The sequence below is a fragment of the Lingula anatina genome, chromosome 5 (assembly GCF_051362555.1).
Source record: "Lingula anatina isolate TDL-2025a chromosome 5, LinAna3.0, whole genome shotgun sequence".
Classification (NCBI taxonomy): domain Eukaryota; kingdom Metazoa; phylum Brachiopoda; class Lingulata; order Lingulida; family Lingulidae; genus Lingula; species Lingula anatina.
This window is the reverse complement of record NC_141771.1, coordinates 16,917,959-16,940,709: the sequence shown is the minus strand read 5'-3', so window position 1 is coordinate 16,940,709 and position 22,751 is coordinate 16,917,959. Positions and strand designations below refer to the sequence as shown.

Sequence of the window (22,751 nt, the reverse complement as noted above, 5' to 3'; positions counted from 1 at the left end):
GAATTAGCAGTCCTAAAAATGGCATTAGTGCCACAAACCATACCTTAGAATATTGAAAAGAACAAGCAAAAACCGTCGATGTTGTTGAAAAGCGGAGGCCGGGGGACATTTCGTACCATGGCCCATAGGAACCGTGTACTCTTTTTATTACTTCTACTGTACTAATTTCTGACCTTTGACCTATCCGTACATCGGTGTAACAACCTAACCAAGGCGTTAATTCGTTGAGCTAACGGATCAACTAACCTAACATCAGGCAGGGGCGGTTCCAGTATTATTTACCCCCTTACACCCCCCCCCTTGGCGTGGGGTTCGGGGCCTGCTGAAGGGCCACGAAATTTTTAGTAATTAATAGGGCGATCGGTGCAATTTGGTACCGTTTTGAACTATGATTCAGCTAGTCAAAATTTTAGTTGCAAGAGTGGGACCATTGGTGTGATTTTTTTTCAGTAATTGAAGGGGGGGGGGGTCAGGACCCCCTTGACACCCCCTAAATCTGCTACTGCTGTGTATCGCGTTTGGGGGAATTTTCAGACCCATGAAGTGAACCTTTAAAGTTGAAATTTTTGTAGTTACTTTTAAAACAATATCTCATTATTTGTTATCATCAATAAAAAAAATCCATTTAGTGCCATTTGAGTTTGATTTCACAGATATTAGATCTCTTGTTAATAAATATTTTTAACATGTGCAAAATAATGAAGGTAGCGTATGCCTAGCTTACACAGAACGTTTTGATAACAGGGTTATATATTGGTTAGACCAGCAAGTGTAAAAGAACGTTATTCTAACGTTCTACACTGCCACTAGTACTGCCATCATCAATGATCCGAGGAACGTTGCCAGCAAGTACTATTAACGCTCATATATTTTGATGAAATTTACAAATTATAGGCCTACATTTTTGTTAATTTTGCCAAAAACACATGAACAAAGAATTTCATATTTTGCATCACTTCAATTTGCACAACTTTTATCATCACATCTAGTATTAAAACGTTCTAACGAGGTTATAAAAATAAATATGTGTCGTTTATATTTACCACTATAGCAAGCAGTAGTCGCGCCATTCGCTGTTGGTATAACGTTGGGCATCAAGCCTGCATCATACGCTGTCTTAACTACACTTAGTGGCTGATATTACAAATTGGGGTTGGGGTTAGTCGGCGACTAGAGCGATGATGATTTAAGTACCCTCGGGCAGTCGGTACCAACCCGAAATTACCGATATGATGAAAAGCTTTTTTTTTTTTCTTTCAAGAATGGACTTCAATTATGTAATAAGGTTAATCAAAATTATTAAAAAGGTCTTTTCAAGTAATCCTGATAGTTGGTTGGCGTTTGTGATGAATTAAATGATTGTTTTACCTTCATTTTAGAAAAGTCATTCTAATAAATTGCTTACAAGGTCAGCTAATACAGGATTAGTGAAACAGTTTAGCAGTGACGACTTGACTGAAGCAAAAGGTTGAATAGTACGCCACAGTCATCTGAATTGAAGGGGTTTAGCGGATAAAATCCTCTCAATCTAAGTGATGTCAGATGGGGCGACTCCATTCCAAATAAAAGGGGGGTTATGTGGGGCAATTCCATTTCATTAGAGGGGTGGCAGGTGGAGCGAGTTCATTGCATAAAAGGGTGACAGGTGGGGCGAGTCCATTGCATAAAAGGGGGGACAGGTGGGGCGAGTCCATTGCATAAAGGGGGTGACAGGTGGGGCGAGTCCATTGCATAAAAAGGGGTGACAGGTGGGGCGAGTCCATTGCATAAAAGGGGTGACAGGTGGGACGAGTGCACTGCATAAAAGGGGTGACAGGTGGGGCGAGTCCATTGCATTAGAAGGGGTGACAGGTGGGGCGAGTCCATTGCATAAAAGGGGTGACAGGTGGGACGAGTGCACTGCATAAAAGGGGTGACAGGTGGGGCGAGTCCATTGCATTAGAAGGGGTGACAGGTGGGGCGAGTCCATTACATTAAAGGGGGGGGTGACAGGTGGGACGAGTGCACTGCATAAAAGGGGTGACAGGTGGGGCGAGTCCATTGCATTAGAAGGGGTGACAGGTGGGGCGAATCCATTGCATGAGAGGGGTGACAGGTGGTAGGGCAGGTCCATTGTATTAGAGGGGTGACAGGTGGGGCAGGTACATTGCATTAGAGGGATGACAGGTGAGTGAGTCCATTGCATAAAAAGGGGTGACAGGTGGGGCGAGTCTTGTAATTAATTCCATTTGGTTCAGATAACAGGTTTTGAAGAAATTGCTCTATTTACCCTCAGAAATCAAATTTTTAGCCAATTTCAGCCGTATCCATTAAAAAAAACTTGATTTAAGCTTCTATTAGAATCACCCCATCTTTTCATTATTACGTTCAAATATCAAATTAAGTGTTTACACTAAGAATAGGCCGCCAAATTAGAACAATTCACGATAGCAAAGGCCAAAACCCATCAAAATGGTACCCTCCCTATACAAGAAAATATAGGAGAAATTATATCCAAACAAATTAGTTCCATGTGTTAAAGAACAAAAATCTCGTATTTTAAAAAACCGGGATTGTAAATTTATATAAATTTGAACTATAAAGTAAAATGTAGGCTGTTGAAAACCATTTAAGATATTTTATTTCAGTGCGCTAAAACAGCTTGGAGGGGTTATTTAGAAAATATTGGTTATTTTACAACTATTTAAAATTTAGGTACCAGATAAAACCGTAAACCACAAAAACATTGACAATACGTATTTACAGTTCAGATTGAATTTGAAAGTTCTCAAACACTAAAAATAACTCATTTTCCATTATCATAACTACTATCCTTAATACAATAATTTCATAACAAAGTGAAAAATAAAACGCCAAATTACAAAAGTTTTTTTATTGAGTTTTCATATAATAGACATGATGTACGAAGGGGCGTGGGTTCCTGTGTGTAACACTTCATAGGCTGCTTTCAGGCGGATGCTGTGCAGAATCTCGTTGAGTTCCTGAAAAGATAAAATAATGTTTGCAACTTTGAACTAAACAGACAGGCTCTTTACATTCTAATAATGCATGTAATATCTCAGGGCAGAGGCCAGGGCACATGTAGGCCTAAATGGAATGGCGTGCACGTTTATTTAACTAGTCTGATGTTCAGGTTCAGCTAGCGCAAAACCAAAATTATGATCTGGAATTAATTAATGATATAACTATTTGAGGCCTCTTGTTAAAAAGTAACATAGATAGCACAGCCCGTCTCATTTGCAGGGTGGGTGAGGTTATTGCTACGACCGTTAATATATTCCTCTTGATATTAAAAGCTTAAGTTAAAAGTTATAAGACGTGTTGTAGTACATGTTGACGCATTTCGGAGAAAGAGATAATTTACAAATTCTATTTGAAAATTATAACAAATATATTGCACATATATAGTAAGTTTTCATACAGTGAACCGTGTAATGGATGGACAACACATGGCACAATGGAGACGACAGGCTGTGTAAAATATGTATCTGTCAATCATTGTGCATTGAGCACTCGAAATCCTTGGACGAGAAGCTCAGAACGGTGACAAGCATCATCCAATTAATAAATTTGTGGTGATAAATGGTGGTAATACTTACATTTAAACACACACAACGTTTTAAATTAGGTCAAAATATTCAAAATTAATTGTCAAGGCCTGGGCACACAAAATGTTCAAATAGAGGGTTATAAAGTGCAGAGGATTTCAAGCAAACTTAGGTTATCACCAAAAGTCAGATGAATGCCCGTTTGTCCTGAACATTTGGAGTCCCAATGCACTGTAAGCAATAATTTCTACCATTCTGACATACAAGTAACAATGGAAATATTTTAAAAGGATTCATGTCATAAATATTTGTCGTAAATATTTTCCTTATACTTCTGCACCTTTACTATTTAATGACTGTGGTTGATGAAGAAATAGTGATACTCACAAATATACATTTGCTTCCATGCCTTATAAAAGCTCGACCTTCTGACTGCACCACACATACTGTTGCGTCTACACCCGACTCTGTCTAACTGCCAAGTGAGCAATCGGGAAGACAGCACGCACTACGTATGATGAACAACTTGTTGTTATGCAAATAACAACAGGTATAGCTCATTTTAGGTGAGGGGTTGTTACTGAAACTGTTCACGAATGTTCAGTAAACCCGGTGGTGATACCTTCATATGCTCAAAGTCGTGCAAATATTTGATGTCACATACGATACTCTATAAGGCCAAAAGACCAAAAGGGTCTAACTTGGCCTATTACACATGTAGCCCAGGTGTAACAGGAATGGGAGTCCGCTAGTAACCGTAGTCCGCTTCCCATTACTTTGTACCTGTGACATTCGTCCATATACTAACCCCAATACTCCAATTAACTCTAACCTGTACCAATTATATGGGAGCCCGGACTTCCATTCCTGTTACATCTGTTTCCCCTATGTGAAAATTATTCTTGAAAATCAGTATTGGTGTCTCTCTTTACACCCCCCCCCCAAAAAAAAAAAAAAAAAAAAAAAAAAAAAAAATCAATAATGTCTACTGCCATGCTACGATACATTTTGCTCAGTTAGGGGAATTGGCCTGCTGACTAAAATTAAATTTTAAGCATCAAGCCCAGGTTCGCCATTCATGGAATTAGAGGTCGGGTTTTAAACGCAAACAATGACGCGAGACGTCAATGATGTATGAATCATATCATCTCAAATTTCTCATAGTCTTATATAATTTCTAATTTCAAGAAGGGAATATTGGTCTGATAGGCCTATATTTTTCAGAAACCGAAGGGACCCCTCCCCCTGACCCCCCCCCCCTCTAAATCCGCCACTGTCATGTTCTGGGTTATTTGTTCCTGTAGGGTTGGCGTAGAATTGTATTGCCTTTGTTGTGATCTGAGACACAATCGGCTGCGCCATCACCAAAAATGTATCGGTTCGTTTTGTATTTAAAATATCCGGCTTTCATAATAATAATAATAATAATAATAATAATAATAATAATAATAATAATTTCTAGTATGGCATTTTCCATTTTCAGAACATTTCACAATGAACATATTTTTTAAAAATAAGAATTACAGCACTAAAATACAGAATCATTTTAATAGTTTAAAAACATTCATCATAAAGAAACGTTTTAAACTGTTAGCTTTTAGAGAGACTTTAAAACTGCCATAGCTACTTTCAGACCTTATATTATGGGCCCTTAGGGCGCGTTCCCAGTGAAATTATCGTACTACGTGGATCAATCCAACTCCACTGGGACTCTCGCTGAATGCAACAGATAAACTGACATGCCATGCCTCCTCGAGCTGTTTTCGTGTGTGCTCGCCTTGCTGAAGCTTTTTTACTTTGTTTTGAGTGCGTTCGTTTTCAGTTTATCTGAAATCATTATTTGCTTAAGTCCCCTTTATACTGGACAGCGTCCTTTCTGCGTCCCGCAGTAAAGGGCCCGTAAAAATAAATAAATAAATAAATAAATAAATAAATAAATAAATAAATAAATAAATAAATGAATAAATAAATAAACAAAGATAAATGAGAATAAAAAAGAAAAACAATATTGACTAAAATGCGTATCTTAACGAGTTCACATGTCATATTTCAGATCTATATTGGTTAAATAATATTTTATTGGACTTTAATTTGGGGAGTTACTTTTAAAAACGGAAAATAGGTAATTTTGCGTTATTTCTATGACTTTATTTTGTTCCCCGCTATACCTCGTAACTTCTGCAACAATTGTCGTCTCCACAGTCACATTTTCTTATTGTTACAAGACTTGACATCCCCGCCTAGCGTGCAGTTAACCAGCTTAAATGCGTGCTTCGGCACAATAGCAAACACGCATGAATAAACTGCATCAATGGGACTATTTCCAATAGGAAGACAATTTTAGGGAGAGCTTGCGGGTAAAGATATAAACATCCTTTTATTTTATTTGGAAAAAAACTATCGTTTCTGAATATATAACTCGATACATAATCTCTATTTTCAAGAATTAAAACATTTTAGTTGTTTGTCATATCAACATAAATTTGTTCATTGGCAATCTATCTGAATTATTTTTGTTAAATACAACGGCTTTCTGCTTTGTCCCCCCAAAGGTCAAAATGAACAAATACAACATGGCGGCGAACAAGAATGTGTGATAGTAACTATTTACAACGAAACTTTTCTGAGATTTAAAGAGGATGGAAGTAGATTTGAATCCCAACTACAATAGAAGATGAAGCAGGGTGAAACATTCTATCTATTTCTCATCTGCATAAGTGGAATTTCAGGTGAGTTGAAGAAAAAACGACCCTATTTTTTTTTTCAAGGCTTACATTTGAAAACGAGTTGTTGATTTCATTCAACACGTGTGTGTGTGTGTGTTTCTGTCAGTGAATATTTCACATCAACATAAATATGTTGGTATTTCATTAGTTTAACCATAATTAACTCAATATTTTTTCGTCGACTTTAAAATAATAAAATGACTGAACTACTGGACCCACATTAAGGCCAATGACCATTCACATAATGCTGCAGCCTCAGCGCAGGTTAAGAAATAAAGATAAAATAAAACTCTGAAGATTTTGGACTGATGTTTGTTTGTGGTACCGTACCATTATGGTTTTGATAGTCAAGGGTGAATGTGAACTATAACTTGCTGGCTGTTTAGCTCTGTTTAAAAATCTAATTCAGTGGTCAAGCAATTGGGGAAGTGTCTCCCCCCTTCCCTCACCCTGTCACACACCTGTCCCCCCCCCCCCCCCACTCCAATCTCACACACACATGCACACACACACACATGCAAGCTTATTACCAGTCAAATTATGTTTGTACATTAAACTATGAAAGACTGAGATATACATGCAGGCATGGATACGTGAACTGTTAAACCCTTGCTTAGAAACCATTGTGTTTTACCTGCACATTTTTATCACTGGAAATATCACATACACAATACCACTCCTGTATAGCTAGTCAGCTCATGGGATTTAAAGGCAGAAGATTGAAGGTGGTAATTCTATCACTGCTGTTGTTGTGGTTACATCCCTCTACCAATACTCCCTTCGCACTGATACTCTCCACACAGTATCCATGCGGGGAAGCAATGATGTGGGGGAGTATCGGTGTAGGGGAGTAACGTTGTGCCTACATCGGCAATTTTACTAGGGATGTAGTGATGTGGAGATCTATCGGTGTGGTGTAGTATCGATGGGCATAATTATAAATACAAAAATTTACTAAGGGGGATTATTGGTGCTGGGGAGTATCGACATGATCTCATCGTTGTTGTCATCAGCAGGGGCGGATTTAGGCCGTCTTCTGGGTCTTCCGGAAGAGGGTCAGATTTTCAAGTTTACATTGTCGGGCATCTAATGTTTTCTGTCGGAAGACGGTCAAAAATGGAGGATAGATCAACAAAGATAATTTGGAAGACTGTCAGAAAATATTTCTGGATCCGTCCCTGATCAGTGTTTTCTGTCTTCAGTGAACATAGAAACTGTATAGAGATGTGGAACTGAATCACAACAAAGACAACATACAACTTATATGTATACCTCCCCTAAGCCCAGATACCTGCTTATTTTATTATACAAATTTTATAATTTGCTGTGATCCTGGCCTCTTTAAAACTGAAATCTATGGTGCTGTTGAATAGAATACCATTACACTAGTGTCTTAATTCTCAACTAAACAAGCTTCTTGCATCTTAGATTTAAGTCCAACACCTCTCTCTCTCTCTCTCTCTCTCTCTCTCTCTCTCTCTCTCTCTCTCTCTCTCTCTCTTCTCTCTCTCTCTCTCTCTCTCTCTCAATGTGTTTGTGTTATCAGAAACCTGATCGCCTAAAAAATTGCAATCAAGTGCTTCACAATACTGCTAAATGGAAATTGGATTTTGACTGTGAGTAGTTTCTGACAAAGAAAAAGAAAAGCTTTTATGAATCGCACGAGCATATAGAGGCGGGTGTCATGTTGTATGAATGAAATAAATTAACAAGTGCTAGTTCAAAGGAAAGCAGCTAACTTTGTTCAATTTCTATGTATTCTACACTGTTTCAAACAGATTGATGACAAGAGAGAAAAAAGCAGACAAACAATAGTTATTTAATGAATTTTACCTTCTGATCGATGGCTTTACTTTATGATATAATGGATTGTTGGTCAGATGATGCATCACAATTGCAGTGTAAGATCTCTTTTCTAGAATGAATGGCCACTTTCAGAACAGTGGACTCACTAGTTCGTTGGTTAAATATGGCGACTCGCTTAAAAGCTTGTCATCTAATCCGCTAATAGACACTGAATAGATTCCCGGTGGAAAGTATTCAAGTGGGTTGGCCATTTTTGACCCTCGGTCTAGTTAGTCCACGGTTCTGAATGCGGCCAATGGATCCTTGTACCCTTTCCTGAAAATGAAGCATATTTGGTCATGTGATATTGCTTGTGGCAACATTCTATCATTGTTTTTCTTTCTTGTGTAATTTTCTAAGAAAAAGAGTTCTTTGCAAATAACATACTAGCTAATTTTTTTTTGTTTATTTCCTGGAAATGAAAATGATTCTTGATCATCTACTGGGAATCTGTAGATGTTTGTTGTGACTGTTTCTTTTCTTTTTTTTTTTGTGAAAAAAGAGGAAGTAGAAATTGAGGTTTTATATATTTATATAAAATCTATTTGAAAATGAAGTCTTTTCACATCACATATTATATATATTAATGATACAGCTGTGCGGATATGGTTCGAGAGGTTCTATAGGACGTGACTTTACAAAGGTACTAATCTCCCTTTTCATTTCTCCACAAATTCACTACTTGCTATTTAGGGCAGTGTATTAAGGACTTTGCTGTTTTAAATATATATATGTCATTAAGGTAGGTGTGTTCTCTGTTACTGAATTTATGCTACTCACAAAAGAAAAATGTTTATGTAATGTCAGGTTGGGAAATTAAAGAGTTTTGAAAATTGTAGTTGGTTGGATGGATAGATTAAGGAATAGATGGAGAGAGAGAGAGAGAGAGAGAGAGAGAGAGAGAGAGAGATGAGAAGGCATACAGTAAGCTAACTGAAAAGAGTGGAGCTTTTTGCAAGTTGTTGGGCTTCAGCTTGACCCATTTTTCTGTTGTTTACAAACTCCCTTCTCTGTGCCAGGTCCTGCAGAAGAGATTCTTTTATTCTGACATTTACTCAGCTGCATTGCCTTTTCAAAGAAAAGACACCTTGTTTCAAGTTTCACTGATGGGGAAACGGTCCCCTTGTGAAACTTCTCTTGTGTTTGACAATTGAAATCCGAACTTGGGTCATCGCCTCTGTTTCAGCTGTTTTATGTAAAGGGCATTGGGTTGAACAGGAGGGCAATAACCGGAGGAACTGCAGGCTCCACTTCTGCTAGGTATTTTTATGAGTTTTATGCAGAAAAAAAAGATGCTGAGGTCAAAAGGTCACGAGTGTTTAAGGTTGAAAACTACCAGTGGGTCTCACTCTTCATACCAGTGATCAGAGAAGTTTGACTGATGGTGTAAATGGTGAGCTGGGAGAGATTTATTTCCCAAAGGAATTTCAGTTTGGGGAAAAAAATGTTTTTATGCAGAGGTCAAAGTAAGCAGGTATGGATTTTATTGAAAGATTAAAATTTATGGCCATTATGGTCTGTTTGTTTTCTGAGAATTGGGTCATTTATTATTTGTAAAAATTACAGGTATTGATTTATGATGAAGAATATTGAAGAAAAGTAGTCCTGAGTGAATAGAATTTAATTTCTTTTAACTATTTCCTGCATATTTTTAAAGGCATTTAAAGTATATATATATATATATATATATATATATATACCTTTTTGCTAGCCACCAATTCCATGAGTCTGTCTTTATTTCACTGATACATCTTTATGAAGGAAAAGGTAGTTTCAGGAAAAATATTTTAATGTCTTGGCAAGGCCAACCAAAAAAAAAAAAAAAAAAAAAAAAAAAAAAAAATATATATATATATATATATATATATATATATATATATATATATATATATTTTACTGGCTGGCAATCGATGAGAACTCCGTTCTGAGGTGACATATACCATGGCAGTGGCACTTAGCTACCTCATTGAAAGTGGAGTCTTTCTCGGCCACCTGCACAATTAAAAAGAATGTACTCAAAAAAAAAAAAAAAAAAAAAAAGAAGGCTTAAATTTCTTTTGACGTCATTTTTGTGTAGATGATGTTTTTTTAAAAGTAAATTCAAGAAGTAAATTCAGGACATTTGTAGCATTAGTTACACATACATGCATGCACGCGTGCGTACGCACAGAGAGAGAAAGAGATTTTGAAAAAAATATGTCTGCTAAGACACCTTATGCCTTGCATGTAGACTTTCATTTGAGTAGTGACATTAAGAAATCCTGCTTAGACTGATTTCTCTTTGAAGAAAAACATGTTCATGAAATTCAAATTATATATGCAGAAACATTTGTCTATTTATTTTCACCCCAATCCCTAGTGAACGAAGTGGGATGCAAGTTAGAGCTGGTGATATTGGTAATATATGCAACAACAACAGCCAAACTGGCCCAAAATCGCTTCCTCTCTGTTCTAATTATTTTTTCTCTTTTATGCTTCATTTAGCCATCCCTGCTTTAGTCTATCCATCAATCTTAAAATGCCTCATTGAGTACGTTCAAAGCTCTGAATTCCTTCCAACCAGTGCATGTTTGTTTTCCAGGGTTGCCATGGTACCAGGGTTGTTTCCATGGTAATGGAACAACAACTACAAGTGATGTCCTAGTTCTTCCCAGGAATGATTCGCTGCCAGTGTCTCCTTCAGATTGCAGCCGGCAGTGCTTAGTAGCAGGGTAAGATTCTCCAGATTTTGTTTTTTCCCTTTTTTGAACGCTTGATGTATATTTTTAGAATTATGTTGGTGCTTCTCATCTGGGGCCCACCTGTCTACTTGAATACATCATTTGGTTTGCAGATGTAAGCTCGGAAGGCAGTTCTAAGCCATACTCCTATTACTTGTGATAAGATCTTGGAAAAATGGTATATAAGATATTCTAGTTTTGTTAATAAAAACCAAAAAAATATTTTTAAAGGTTCCATCTCATTTTGGTAGAGTGATTTAAAAAATAGAAAGGACAGAAATGTACACTTCCTGAATCCTCTTAGGGAATATATTTTCACGGCAAAAACTGATCAATCTTTTATTTCAGCTGTCAGAGTTTTAGGTGCCCCAACTAGGACATTATGCGTTACTATTTTAGTATGTTGTGCCCAGTTGCAAGTACATGTCAGCGTAATTACACCAGACAGGCAACTTGGGTATATTTTTAAACATGCAGAAATCAATTGCAACTTCTGAACAGTTAAAACAACAGCAGAAACATTTGGCATTTATTTGTGATCCATGGTAACCAGAAAGAGACTGACATATACCAAACTGAAGCAAAAATTATAATTGGTGATTTATAACAGATTTTTTACAGAGAGAGTCCATCTTCAAGACAGTACCTTTAATAGTGGTTGTTTATCAAACAAAGTTTGTTTGTGGCTCGTGATGAATTGTTAAATAACACTGTTTAAATAAACTGCTCTAAAACTTAGGATGACACCAGACTTTGTACAGAAACAATTCAGCTGCCAGAACACTCATCAAAATGAAACGTGAAGCTGCACACCTAAGAAGATAAAAGTGATATTTTTCTCAGAATTCTTTGCTTTTGAATAAAAATTTCAAATCTTTACTAGAATGACATCTGTTGTAATACGATAGTGAGCCCCAACATTCCTTTAACAGTCCACATGTATCCTACCATGTAAATACAGGTATTGACTTAAAGTATTACCACATTTTTGTCTACTGTACTTTCAGGTACACCTATACAGTGGTAAAAGGGTCAAGCTGCGATTGCACTAGAGACATTACTGGTTATCTACAGACTACTGAGGACCGCTGTAACAACAGGTGAGACTTGTTGATAGCAGGTGTTATGGTGACACTTGGTTGTGCAGTGACACAGTCTGTGACAAAGATGTTTTGTAGCCTACTAGTCCTTCGTTCCTGAGGGGTCTTAGACAAGAATCTAGTGAAAAAAAACATTGTTTCATGAATTAGAAAAATTATAAAATTTTCTGATTTGGTTTTATTGGCATTTCAACTTGCATTTGGTATCCTGCCAGTGCGAATGTCACAGTCCGGACACGACTTGGTGATATGATCTTTAACACGATGTCATCCAGGTGTGACATGGTGACAGACGTGACACAGTGACAACTAGGTGACATGCGGACAGTGGGGTGACACCATAATCCTCAGGTGTGTCACACTGACAAGCATGGAGACAGGTGTTACACAGGTGTTATATTGATAAGTTCCTGTGAAAGTCACAGAGAGGGCATTACGTGACCTTGTGACATCATCTTTAACAGGTGTGACATGACCTGGTGACAAAGGTGTGACATGGTGACAGATAAGACAGGGTGACATCTAGGTGACAGTGGGATATCGCTATAATCCCCAGGTGCATCACCCTGACAAGCATGTAGACAGGCGATACACACGTGAAATTTTGATAAGTTCGTGACTTGACGTCCTGGTAATAAAGTCATTCAAGAGACCAAGCAATATCAAATTACTAAAAGAAGAATTCATTTATATAGAAAAGAATGTGTTAGTCATAGTCAGGACAATAATCCAGACCAATTTACTTGTCGTAGAAATAAGCCAGAAAAAAGAAAATGAGCAGATAGTTGAAATTTTCTACCTCGTAACAGGTACCCCTCTCACTGGGTCCCTCTCACTGGTATCCTCTCAAGGTCAACCACAAGGTCAACAGCAAGGCACAGTGACCTGTCATCGGTCAATTAACTTAATGTTACTTAGGAATACATTCATCCCCCCTGTCCCCGTGTCACTCCTCTCCCCTTGTACGGCAAGGAGCTATGGGGCTTTTAAATCATTTTTTATGGAAAATGGAAGACTTTAATTTTACCTGATAAAATCTTTAATTTAGACTCAGCATGCGTTTTTGGCACAGGCCATGTAACGGACCGGTTTTAGAATAAACAGTTTCAGGTGTGAAACATGTCACCAGGAAATGAAGAAGTTAAATTCCCTTTCTCTTTCTCTCTCTTTCACACACATACATGCAGAGAGAGAGAGAGAGAGAGAGAGAGAGAGAGAGAGAGAGAGAGAGAGAGAGAGAGAAACCTCACACACTATCCCAGGTGAATGAATTGAACTCTATTTTTATGCAGAAGGGGTCTTGGGTTTAGAAGCAGTCCAAGCAAGTCCTTGGGACTTGGAGGTCCTTTCAGGTCACTCCTACACAGGAAACTTTTGAAAATATGGGCTAGCAAAGCAGCTCGTTTCCTCTTTCCTGTCTTTCTAAATTGAGTTGCAAATTTGACAGCTGTCTTGAAAATAAGCCTCTCACTGTGGAATTTACTTTTCACAAGTTTTTATTTCCTCATTGATGAAGCCTTCGGAGTACCTTACCTTTTACTCAGCAGTTCGTGCTAATGGAGAAAGTGCTGAATTGCACGTTACATTTTCATTTGGCCCCACCTCTTGCTCTATCTTTTTCTCTCTCCTTTTCTCCTTCCCTCTTCTCCTTCTCTCTCTCTCTCTCTCTCTCTCTCTCTCTCTCTCAATTACCTTCTCTTGAGCATGTCGCATTTAATTTCTCGTTCTTTGTCGTACAGTGCATAAAAGTTATAACCTAGTGTAAAGGGAACATAAGACGGACACATGAGATGGCTTACACCTGGCTCAGGATGATCGGCTTTGGCGCAGCGTCACAGAGACTTTTTTGTGTGGGAAAACGTTTACTGGTTACTCGAGCGGTGTTTGATGAAAAAATTCTGACACCGGATCCGTGTAGTTCAAGCTCTTGGTTGACACAGTTCAAGTAATTCGCGAGTGAAAAATGTTTGTGTTGGGCAGGGCTGGGCAAAGAATTCAATATAAAGTGGTAAAAAGCTCACTAGAAATCTGTAAATTACATTTCTTGTAAACATCTGAATTGAGTATGGTAAATTTATTTTGAAAAATGCTTTTTAAAAAACATTTATTTTTAACATTTTTCTTAAACAATTGAAAAAGGTGGCTGCTAATTTTTGGTAAGAAAATTTAAGCACAAATCTTATGTGAGTAGCTATCCAAAAATCTTGAAACAATTAAATGATGAGGAAAAAGGGGGTCTTCTCAAGTTGAGTTATAATTGTTAAAGGGGAGCGAAATGATTTAAGTACACATGCACTGATTAAGCAGACGGTTATCCTGGTTTTTGGCCTGTTAGACTTTTTTTCTCTTTTTGTCATTGTACCAGTGTTAGACTTTTTTTCTCTGTCTGTCATTGTACTACACTAGATGATGTATTACGTGTAGAATTCAATGCAAGGATGTAATTGTTCAGTCTGGCTTTGTAATTTGTCTCAAAGGAAATGTTATAGTGTGGCAACTTAATTTTCATGTTCTTCATTGAATTTTATACAGTTTATATGTTTGGGCTTACATCCAATTGTTTATCATGCATGGCGCTATCACAGAAGCATGCATGTATATGCGTGCAGGAGTACAGGTGCACACACACACGCACGCACGCATACACACACACACACACATACACACACTGATACGCAGGTGGAAAAAGATTATTTTTGTAATACATGACAAGCAAATATTGTATTGTGGGAACTTTAAAAGAATATGGCTGAGTGTGTTTTATTTAGAAATCACCTGCTGGGGCGTACTTTTATAAGCCAGTCAGTAGAAGCGGGATAAGGAATTCGCTGACACCCACCTGTGTTGTAAACAGCAGGTGATCGCAAATATTCTGAACTCTCCACTCTGATTGGTTGTTTTACCACACGGTAACTTGAGATTTCAAGTCATTTCAAGGTACTAACAGTGTGATGCTTGGCAGTTGGAATTTTTTATTCTCACTGGACTTTTGCATAGATGCTTTCCTGATTACTGGGAAACAAGCAGGTAAAATATTGTTTTGATTGTAGATTTTTTCATAATTTTGTTGTGGAGTTTTGGTTGAATAATGGCAGTCAGACAGATGGAGAGAGAGAGAGAGTGAGAGAGAGAGAGAGAGAGAGAGAGAGAGAGAGAGGGAGGGAGGGGAGGAGGGAGAGAGAGAGAGAGAGAGAGAGGGAGGGAGGGGGGAGGAGAGAGAGAGAGATAGAGAGAGAGAGAGAGAGAGAGAGAGAGAGAGAGAGAGGGAGGGAGGGAGGGGTAGAATCTTTGATAGTGCCCACAGTAGAAGCTGATTCAGAAATGCTCTGACACCTGTGTACTTTTTGGCAGGTGGTCAAAGTGCTCTGAACTCTTGGTCATGACTGGTTGTGAATGGCTGTTTTATCACATAGTAATGTGTATTTTAAAGACTTTCATGCTACAGTGAATGGCAGTTTGAGCACAATTTCTTTCAAGGTTTATGGTTTAAACAAAAATATTTTATCATCTGTCAGAATGGTGTTTTGAACAGTGACACAAATTCATCCCAATATTTTATGCTGATTATTTTTTACACAGCCTTCAATTGAAATATTTCATGGTATTTAGTGCAAAATTTCAATAAAGAAAAAAATGGCACATTTTATTATTTTGGGCTCTCTGTCAAATGCTAGGATTATAAATCCAAGCTCTAAAAACATGTCCTCAGAAGACTTTTCTATTCAGTAAGAGTGAAAAGTTAAGAATTAGAAAATATCTCAAATATGTTTCTCTTCTCTTTCACAGGTCTCTTTGAGGTGTTTTAACTCGTTATGTTACATTATGACGTACAGGACAGTATTGTGCGCTTTCAAGAAAGAGGCACACGCACACACACACACACACATGCAAATCCACGGGCACTCTTGTGCTGATAGGATACACATAAAACATAAGTAACCACTGTGTCCCATGGTTCACACCAAGGTTTGCAGTGACCAAAACACTTGAACACTTCTGTAAATACTTAATGCTCCCTAATTGTTATATATTACAGGTTGTATGAAAAGTGTTCTATGTACCACCTGTGTTAAGAGTAAAAAAAAAAAGGGAGGTTTCCGTTGGGAATCTTTCTAATTGACGCATGCATTGCCAACTCTTGACTCCTGTCATAATGTGAATGGAACTTGTTTTGAAAAATATATTTTTTTGTACTTAGTCAGAGTTGCATATATTAAGCTAGTAGAGGGCTATATTGATTAAGGCAGCCATGTTGATATGCTTTTGTTCAAGGATTCTTTTAAAAAATTGTCCTTGTGCGACCCTGTATTTGAGTTCTGCTGTACTTCTACAGAGTTGCAAGTATGGCATGCTTTTCAATTCAGAAATACTTTTGATATTCCACTCATGGCTTTTTGGAGTGGAGTGAAGTGATTGTTGTGACAAAGGCCTGTAAGTCAGTAAAGACTTATTATGAATTCCCTTTTTTTACGGTGAAATGTCAAGGTCATTGAAAAGGGCAATGAGAACACAAGCTACGAACAAGTCAGAGAGTTCATGTAAACAGTGCTCCCGTTGGGTAACAATTATCTATTGAATCTTGATTGGGAATTTGTGGGGGTCTTTTTTTTTACTCCCATGATTACAGGCAAATATGTCATCAGAGGTAACTGAGTGCATTTTGAATAGTTTGAGAATTGATTTTCTATTTTTAAAATGGCAAAGCCTGAGAGTGAAACATTGAAATAAAATGAGGCTGCCAAGAATATTGAGTGCTCGTACAAGTACATGTAATAGCAATTACCATTGTCCAGTTTTTATTTTTAAAAAAAGAAGACGTCATATTGGGCAGAAGCTAATTGATGGGTTTATAAGATCATGGGAAATGGACCCAAGCTAGTCAGACACACCATTGCGTATAGTTATTGCATTAGCTGGTCACCACCCAGTTTTCCACTTATAATAGTAACCGGAGCTCTTCAAAATAAGCCGCTGTTTGTTTTGTATGACTGGTGCGAGGCCCCTCAGCGAGGAGCCGTCATAGAAGAAAGGGCGTATGAAATGGAGAGGGCCCTTTTCTATAACCTGTTGCCAAGGAAACTAAATTTAATCTGTGGCATAAAAAGGGTTTATTATTCTAAGGGAAGGCCTGGTGTATTTTTCATATTTGGTGATTTAGAAGAGATTTCTGTCAGACAGAAATAGGAAGGAAACTTCCGCTTGCGGTAAAGCTGGTCTTACACAAGCATGCTCTACATGTCTGTGAAGATATTACCATTTTCTGAAAAAAATTACTTTGATGGAACAGAAAAATTAAATATTTGATCTTTTCTTGCTAACATATATTGGTGCTTTTTGACTCAAAAGCTTTGCTTGACTAAAAGTTTAAGCAATTTGGCTGAAAAATTTTTTCCACAATTGCCGTTTCCTCAAACTTTAAGTCTTAGACTAATAAAAAAAAAACAACCTCTGCAATGAGATTTATGCTTGTGTTAGCCCGATTAGATAGAAATCATTCGATTCTGTCTAACTCAGTCTTCCAGCAAGAAAAAAAAAAAAAGAAGTTTAATTTTAAGTTGGGTTATTATACTACCAAACAAGCAGAGTTCTCTGATGTAAGCATTAACTAAAACAAACACACTGCACAGTGGAAAGGGTGTGTACATTATTACTGTGTTGCCTGACTAGCTCACCACACTGAACCTGGTGAAAGTTTACCCATGTGTATCCAATATACCAAAGCAGACGAGGGCTGCGTTCAAAAGGGGTTTGTGAAAAACCTTGTATGACTAAAGATTCTTTCAAGAAAGTAGATGCTTGTCTGCATCACTCCCCTTTGCCTCTCCCAGCCTACCTAACTACCAGACTCGACACCAAGTGATCCCGAATTCACCTGTAGATTGGACCACAATACCCACTTTCAAGGTGTGCGTCAGTACGCATTTCACAGTATCATACCCCAGAACAAATTTTGAGATGAGATGTACTACTTTCCAACCCCGTTGAGAATCATCACTATCACATCGCGTACTAGGTAAGAGCGGTGTCGCTTCTGATACTTCGTAGCGCGTACTGATACACACCTTGAAAATGGGTGGTGTGGTCTGATCTACCGGTGAACTCGGGACCATTCGGTGCCGAGTCTGGTAGTTGGGTAGGCCCGCTCTCTTTCTATTCTTCTCAACCCCAGATCCAATCTATAGTTGAAAGGAAGCTCTGCTGTTCTATTCCCCCCCCCCCCCCAAGAGTCCAACATCCACTTAGAATAATACTTTAAGGTTTGACATAACACAAGGCTGTTGTCAGTGCAAGCCTCCAGTTCTGAAGTATGGTTAGTGTATGCCTTGTATAAGACGGCATTGAATGCAGTCCAAGCAGTACCTTGGTGAGTGTATGGACGTATTCCCAGACATTTAGATCGATCTATCCCCGTGGGGAGTCTCACTAGATAATCCGGCTTAAATGTCCGTCCTGCCTACTACAAGCTGTAAGGGGGTAATTAACTTTCGTGTCCGCTCGGCTGACAGTTATTTAGCGTGAACCCCCAGGGAGTTAGGTCGATCTACTTTGGATCGATCTACTCTCTGGGAATGGGGTCTATGGTGTACATGAGCCATTTATAAGTAATGGTAAAGAGAAGTTTGGAAAAAGATTGAGAAAAAGTGAAGTAATAAGGTCATGACAGCTGTGGAGAGCTCGAGGGAGAGGGATGAAAGATGGAGGAGCAGGGGTGGGGGTGAGGGAGGGGGGTGAGTAGGTAGGTCCAACCTGGATGTATAACTATAGGTATGGAGAAGTAGATGTCTTTGGTTTGTTGAATGCATTTGTGACACATTTCAGGAAGGCTAATCAGGCAAGTGTTGTTGTTTCTAAACTAAAAGATATAGGAATTAAGGAAATATTTGTCTTTTTTTTTTTTTTTTTTTGGGGGGGGGGGGGGGAGAACTCACACAAGGTTTCAGAGCCTGCTAATTTATAAGTTTGTTGCACATGGCTTTCAGGTTGGGTGATATTTTGTAAGGAGGTGTAAGTTAGGAGAAGACAGCTGTGCAAAAACTGCTGAGCAAATGTGAGGAACTCTACAAGGAGTTGTTGACTTAATGTTTTCAGCTGAGCTGCAGGTTTTATTTCCTTCAAAGTAATATGCTAGGAGAGGGGGGTAGGTTTTATGTGTATTAAGTTTCAGGTTGTTTTTAAGGATATTGGAAAGACACAGCCAGGTGATAGATTTGTTTTGCAGGATTTGATGAAATTTGGTAACAAAGTAGTGATAGTCGTGTGTTTTAATGCTGTGTTTTGGAAAAAAAATATTTGCTAGTAAAGGGGAAAAAAGCTATTGGTTTAAGAATAAGAAAAATGCAAGGAGAAAACTGAAAAATTTTATAAAACATGCAAGCACAGGCAAGTGCACGCATGCACACACACACACAAACACACACACACACACATACTTCAAAGAAATGGAGTGACTCAAAACAGATAATAAAGTTGATTTCAAATGTTGGCTTAATTAGGAGTTCTGCTTATATATCTGTGTTTTGTAAAGTAAATAATTGTCTTTCACAATTCATATTATCTTTGGGCAGAGGGTTATAGGTTTCCTTCAATATAAGAAGGCAAGTAATTAAAATGTTTTACAGAATATTTCAGAATGTCTCACTGTACCACTTCTAAACTTCAGCTGTCTCCTTGGGACTGTCAGCAGTGTGTGCAACAGTAACAGCTCACTAGGGGGAGCCAGTGAGGAGTTTGTCAGCGTCTTCACAACAGAAGGTCCTTTCATTAGTCATGTGGAGGTTTTGGTGCTGTCGTCCCCAGTGTATGTAGGTCATGTGGTACCATTGGAGGTCAGGGTTCAACTTGGAGGGCTGCCTGAAACAGGCGAAGGTGAGTTTGGTGTGTGTGTATGTGCGTGTGCGTGTGCGTGTGTGCTATGCTTATAGTTATGAATGTGAGAATCACATTTTAAAAAGTTTTCTGAAAAGGCTGTATTTTTTTTTTTGGGGGGGGGTTAAAAACATGATGTCTTAACCTCTGCCCTTTCTTTTTTAGTTGTTGTTGGTATTCTTTTTCAAAAAGATACTGAAATATGAAATATTGATAATGAATTTGAACCATATTATGAAAGACAGTTTTTTGAAGCTGCCCAGAAAATTTAGTTTTGCTAAAAAGCAAAATTAATTTTGTTGATACATCGCAAAGCTTTTCACAAATTGAGGAGGGAGGAAAAAGATATGGCTTGACTTCTACTGAATTCAAAATGTCCATTGTGTGCCCATGTCACTCAGCATGAAAGCAATTATTTTTGTTTTTTATGTAGCAATTAAAAGTTTTGGGTCGGTCCAGGGGGTATAAAAATGTGAAGGCTACGTATGAATGAGAACCCTTGTATGATTGTTTATTGCTTAATTACATCTTTATGTGTGGAATTCTGTACGGAGTCTAAACTCAAAAGTGTGAAATAATTGTTTAAGCTGTTATAAACTAAATAAATGATCAGAGTTTTTTTTTTTTTACTAGTTTTGGACTTTGGAACAAGTATCTTGTGAAATTCATTTCCTTTTAAAGAAAAAAAAAATTATGTTCAGAAATGCCTTGTAGGTGAGGCATAGGATTTTGAACATGACTTTCCCATTGAATATGTACTGTGATGTAGTTCATGATTCAAGGAGGGATGCCTTCATTCTCTTGTATTCATTCATTCATTCATTCATTTATTCATTCATTCATTCATTCATTCATTCATTTATTCATTCATTCATTCATTCATTCTTTCATTCATTCATTCATTCATAGTTTGCTGCTCGTAAAATGTGGTAAAAAATTGAAATACATAAATACATGTAAATACAGAGACACAGTTAACTGATCATCTAACACATGTGGTAGTCCATTTTGTTTTGATCAAATATAGCCCAACTCAGTGCACAATGTCTGTATTTCCTATTGTTCAGAAATGCCCACGTCACTGCCCTTCTTACTGAAGAGTAACCTAAAATGGTTCTAACACATGTTGCACATTTTTTTTTTGATTTTTGCTGAAGGAGGTTACTAATATCTTTGTTGCATATTTTGATGTATGTGGCATTTATTATTTACTGGACATTGATAGCTGATTATTAAAGATCTATGTGTCATCTGCCCTGTTTTAATGAACAGAGGAGGCAGAAAAACTTGTCCGGCAAACCTTGGAGGGAGAGAATGCTAAGGGCGGGGGTCAAGTATAATGGGGGCATATATCTCTGTTATGGTCATGGCTGTCATGTTTGGGGTGGTTGCCTTGTGAGCATGTTCACATCGGGTCTAACTTGAATCAGAAACAGACTAAGGGGCTCATTCCCAACGAAACTATTGTTCTACTTAGATCGATCTAACTCCGTAGTGACTCTTGCTAAATGCGATCAGATCAATAGATTAACACACCAATTCTTGGTGTAATGTTGTTGCATAATCATTAGCTTTTCTGTATTCTACCCAATGCCAGCAGGAAGCTGGAATCTGTTAATCTGATTGTATTTAGCGAGAGACCCTGTGGAGTTGGATCGATCTACGTAGCATGATAATTTTATTGGGAATGAGCCCTAATTAATGTCATGGTTGTTGAAACCATGCAAAAGTGGAGGCTCCTTTTCTGTACCCTTTTTTGTTGGACCTTAGCATTTTAAACCTTGTTCCGAAAGTTAAATTGTTTCTGCATGTGAACTTGATTTTTACATTAGTTTCAATGAGCTTTGCTAGTCGGAAGCAGTGGACATATACATTATAGTAATGTAGCTGCTGTTAGTTGGGAGAGATTTGGGTGATTTTTTTGGTCTACGTGCCCTTTGTTTCTTATGGCCGAGGGTGTACAACAAGTCACAATAAAGTGCAGAAACTTTCAGAAACAAGTCCCAGGCTATTGTGAAGATCATTTCCTGCAAATTGCTGTAAGTGGAAAACAGGTATTCATAGTTCAAGACATTGTTCAAACAGTTAAATACTTCTTTTCCATATAGAACTTTTCACTGTGAAAATGGAGTTTTAAGTGCTGCAGAGAGTGGGTGGGCAGATTTTTCAGCAGACATTTGTAGCCATTTAGGGTTATTCCACAATGTTTTTTTACAGAGCACTTTTTGTCCTTTAATGTTCTTTTGTAACTTCTTATCCCATGTGGATCACAATATGCACAGGACCTTAACTCTTTTGGTGGGAACAGAAGTGGTAAAATTGGATGTTTTCCTCTCTTTTTGTTGAAAACTACCTGGATGATTACCTGAGTTTTTTTTTTTTTTTTTTGGAAACTACTCAGCAGCACCTAGATTTAGGAGTCAGTTATTGTGTTCAGGTCAACTTGAAATCATCACGACTTTTGCTGTGCACTAAATGATCTATTTTAATTATTAAATGTCAGCATTTGTGTTGTATATTGCATCATTTGAGGAGCTGGTGTTACTTTAGAATACAGGATATATTTATGAGCACATATGCTACATTTAAACAGATTTCATTCATGTTTTTAGAATTTTCCTCTTTACTTTTACAAAAAAAAAAAAAAAAAAAAAAAAAAAAAAAAATGCACAGAATTGAAAGAAAAAAAATTCAGGTAAAAATTTCAGAAGGAAATTCAAGGGAATGATGTTTTTTCCCAACCAAATGAAATTTAATACCAGTTTAGACTTACAAATGCAACGGTAAATACATCTTTTCAAGGGTATCAATTTTTTAAGCAATGATTGAAGTTGAGAGGGGAGCCAGCAAATTGTAGCCGTTTATCATGATTTGCATTTTAAGCTGTGTCATAACTGCATTTGTGGAGGTATCATGTTGCACTTTAATGAGTATTTAATATTCATA

The 22,751-nt window shown here is 37.6% G+C and overlaps 1 protein-coding gene and 1 long non-coding RNA gene across 2 annotated transcripts in view; one reads left to right on the top strand and one right to left on the bottom strand.

Moving 5' to 3' along the window:
• Positions 1–2,264: 2,264 nt before the first annotated feature.
• LOC147761751 (uncharacterized) lies at positions 2,265–4,474 on the bottom strand. Its single transcript, XR_015334405.1, has 2 exons — positions 3,936–4,474; positions 2,265–2,981 (listed from the first exon to the last, which is right to left on the bottom strand). It is a non-coding gene; the product is annotated as an uncharacterized LOC147761751 (long non-coding RNA).
• A 1,632-nt stretch (positions 4,475–6,106) lies between these two features.
• Positions 6,107–22,751, top strand: part of LOC106163191 (polycystin-1-like protein 1) — a 128,799-nt gene continuing 112,154 nt past the window's right edge. Inside the window, exons 1-4 of the mRNA XM_087013793.1 lie at positions 6,107–6,277; positions 10,701–10,830; positions 11,847–11,939; positions 19,600–19,805. Coding sequence (XP_086869919.1) covers positions 6,223–6,277; positions 10,701–10,830; positions 11,847–11,939; positions 19,600–19,805 — 484 coding nt within the window. The 5' untranslated portion in view covers positions 6,107–6,222. The remainder of the gene's footprint in view (positions 6,278–10,700; positions 10,831–11,846; positions 11,940–19,599; positions 19,806–22,751) is intronic.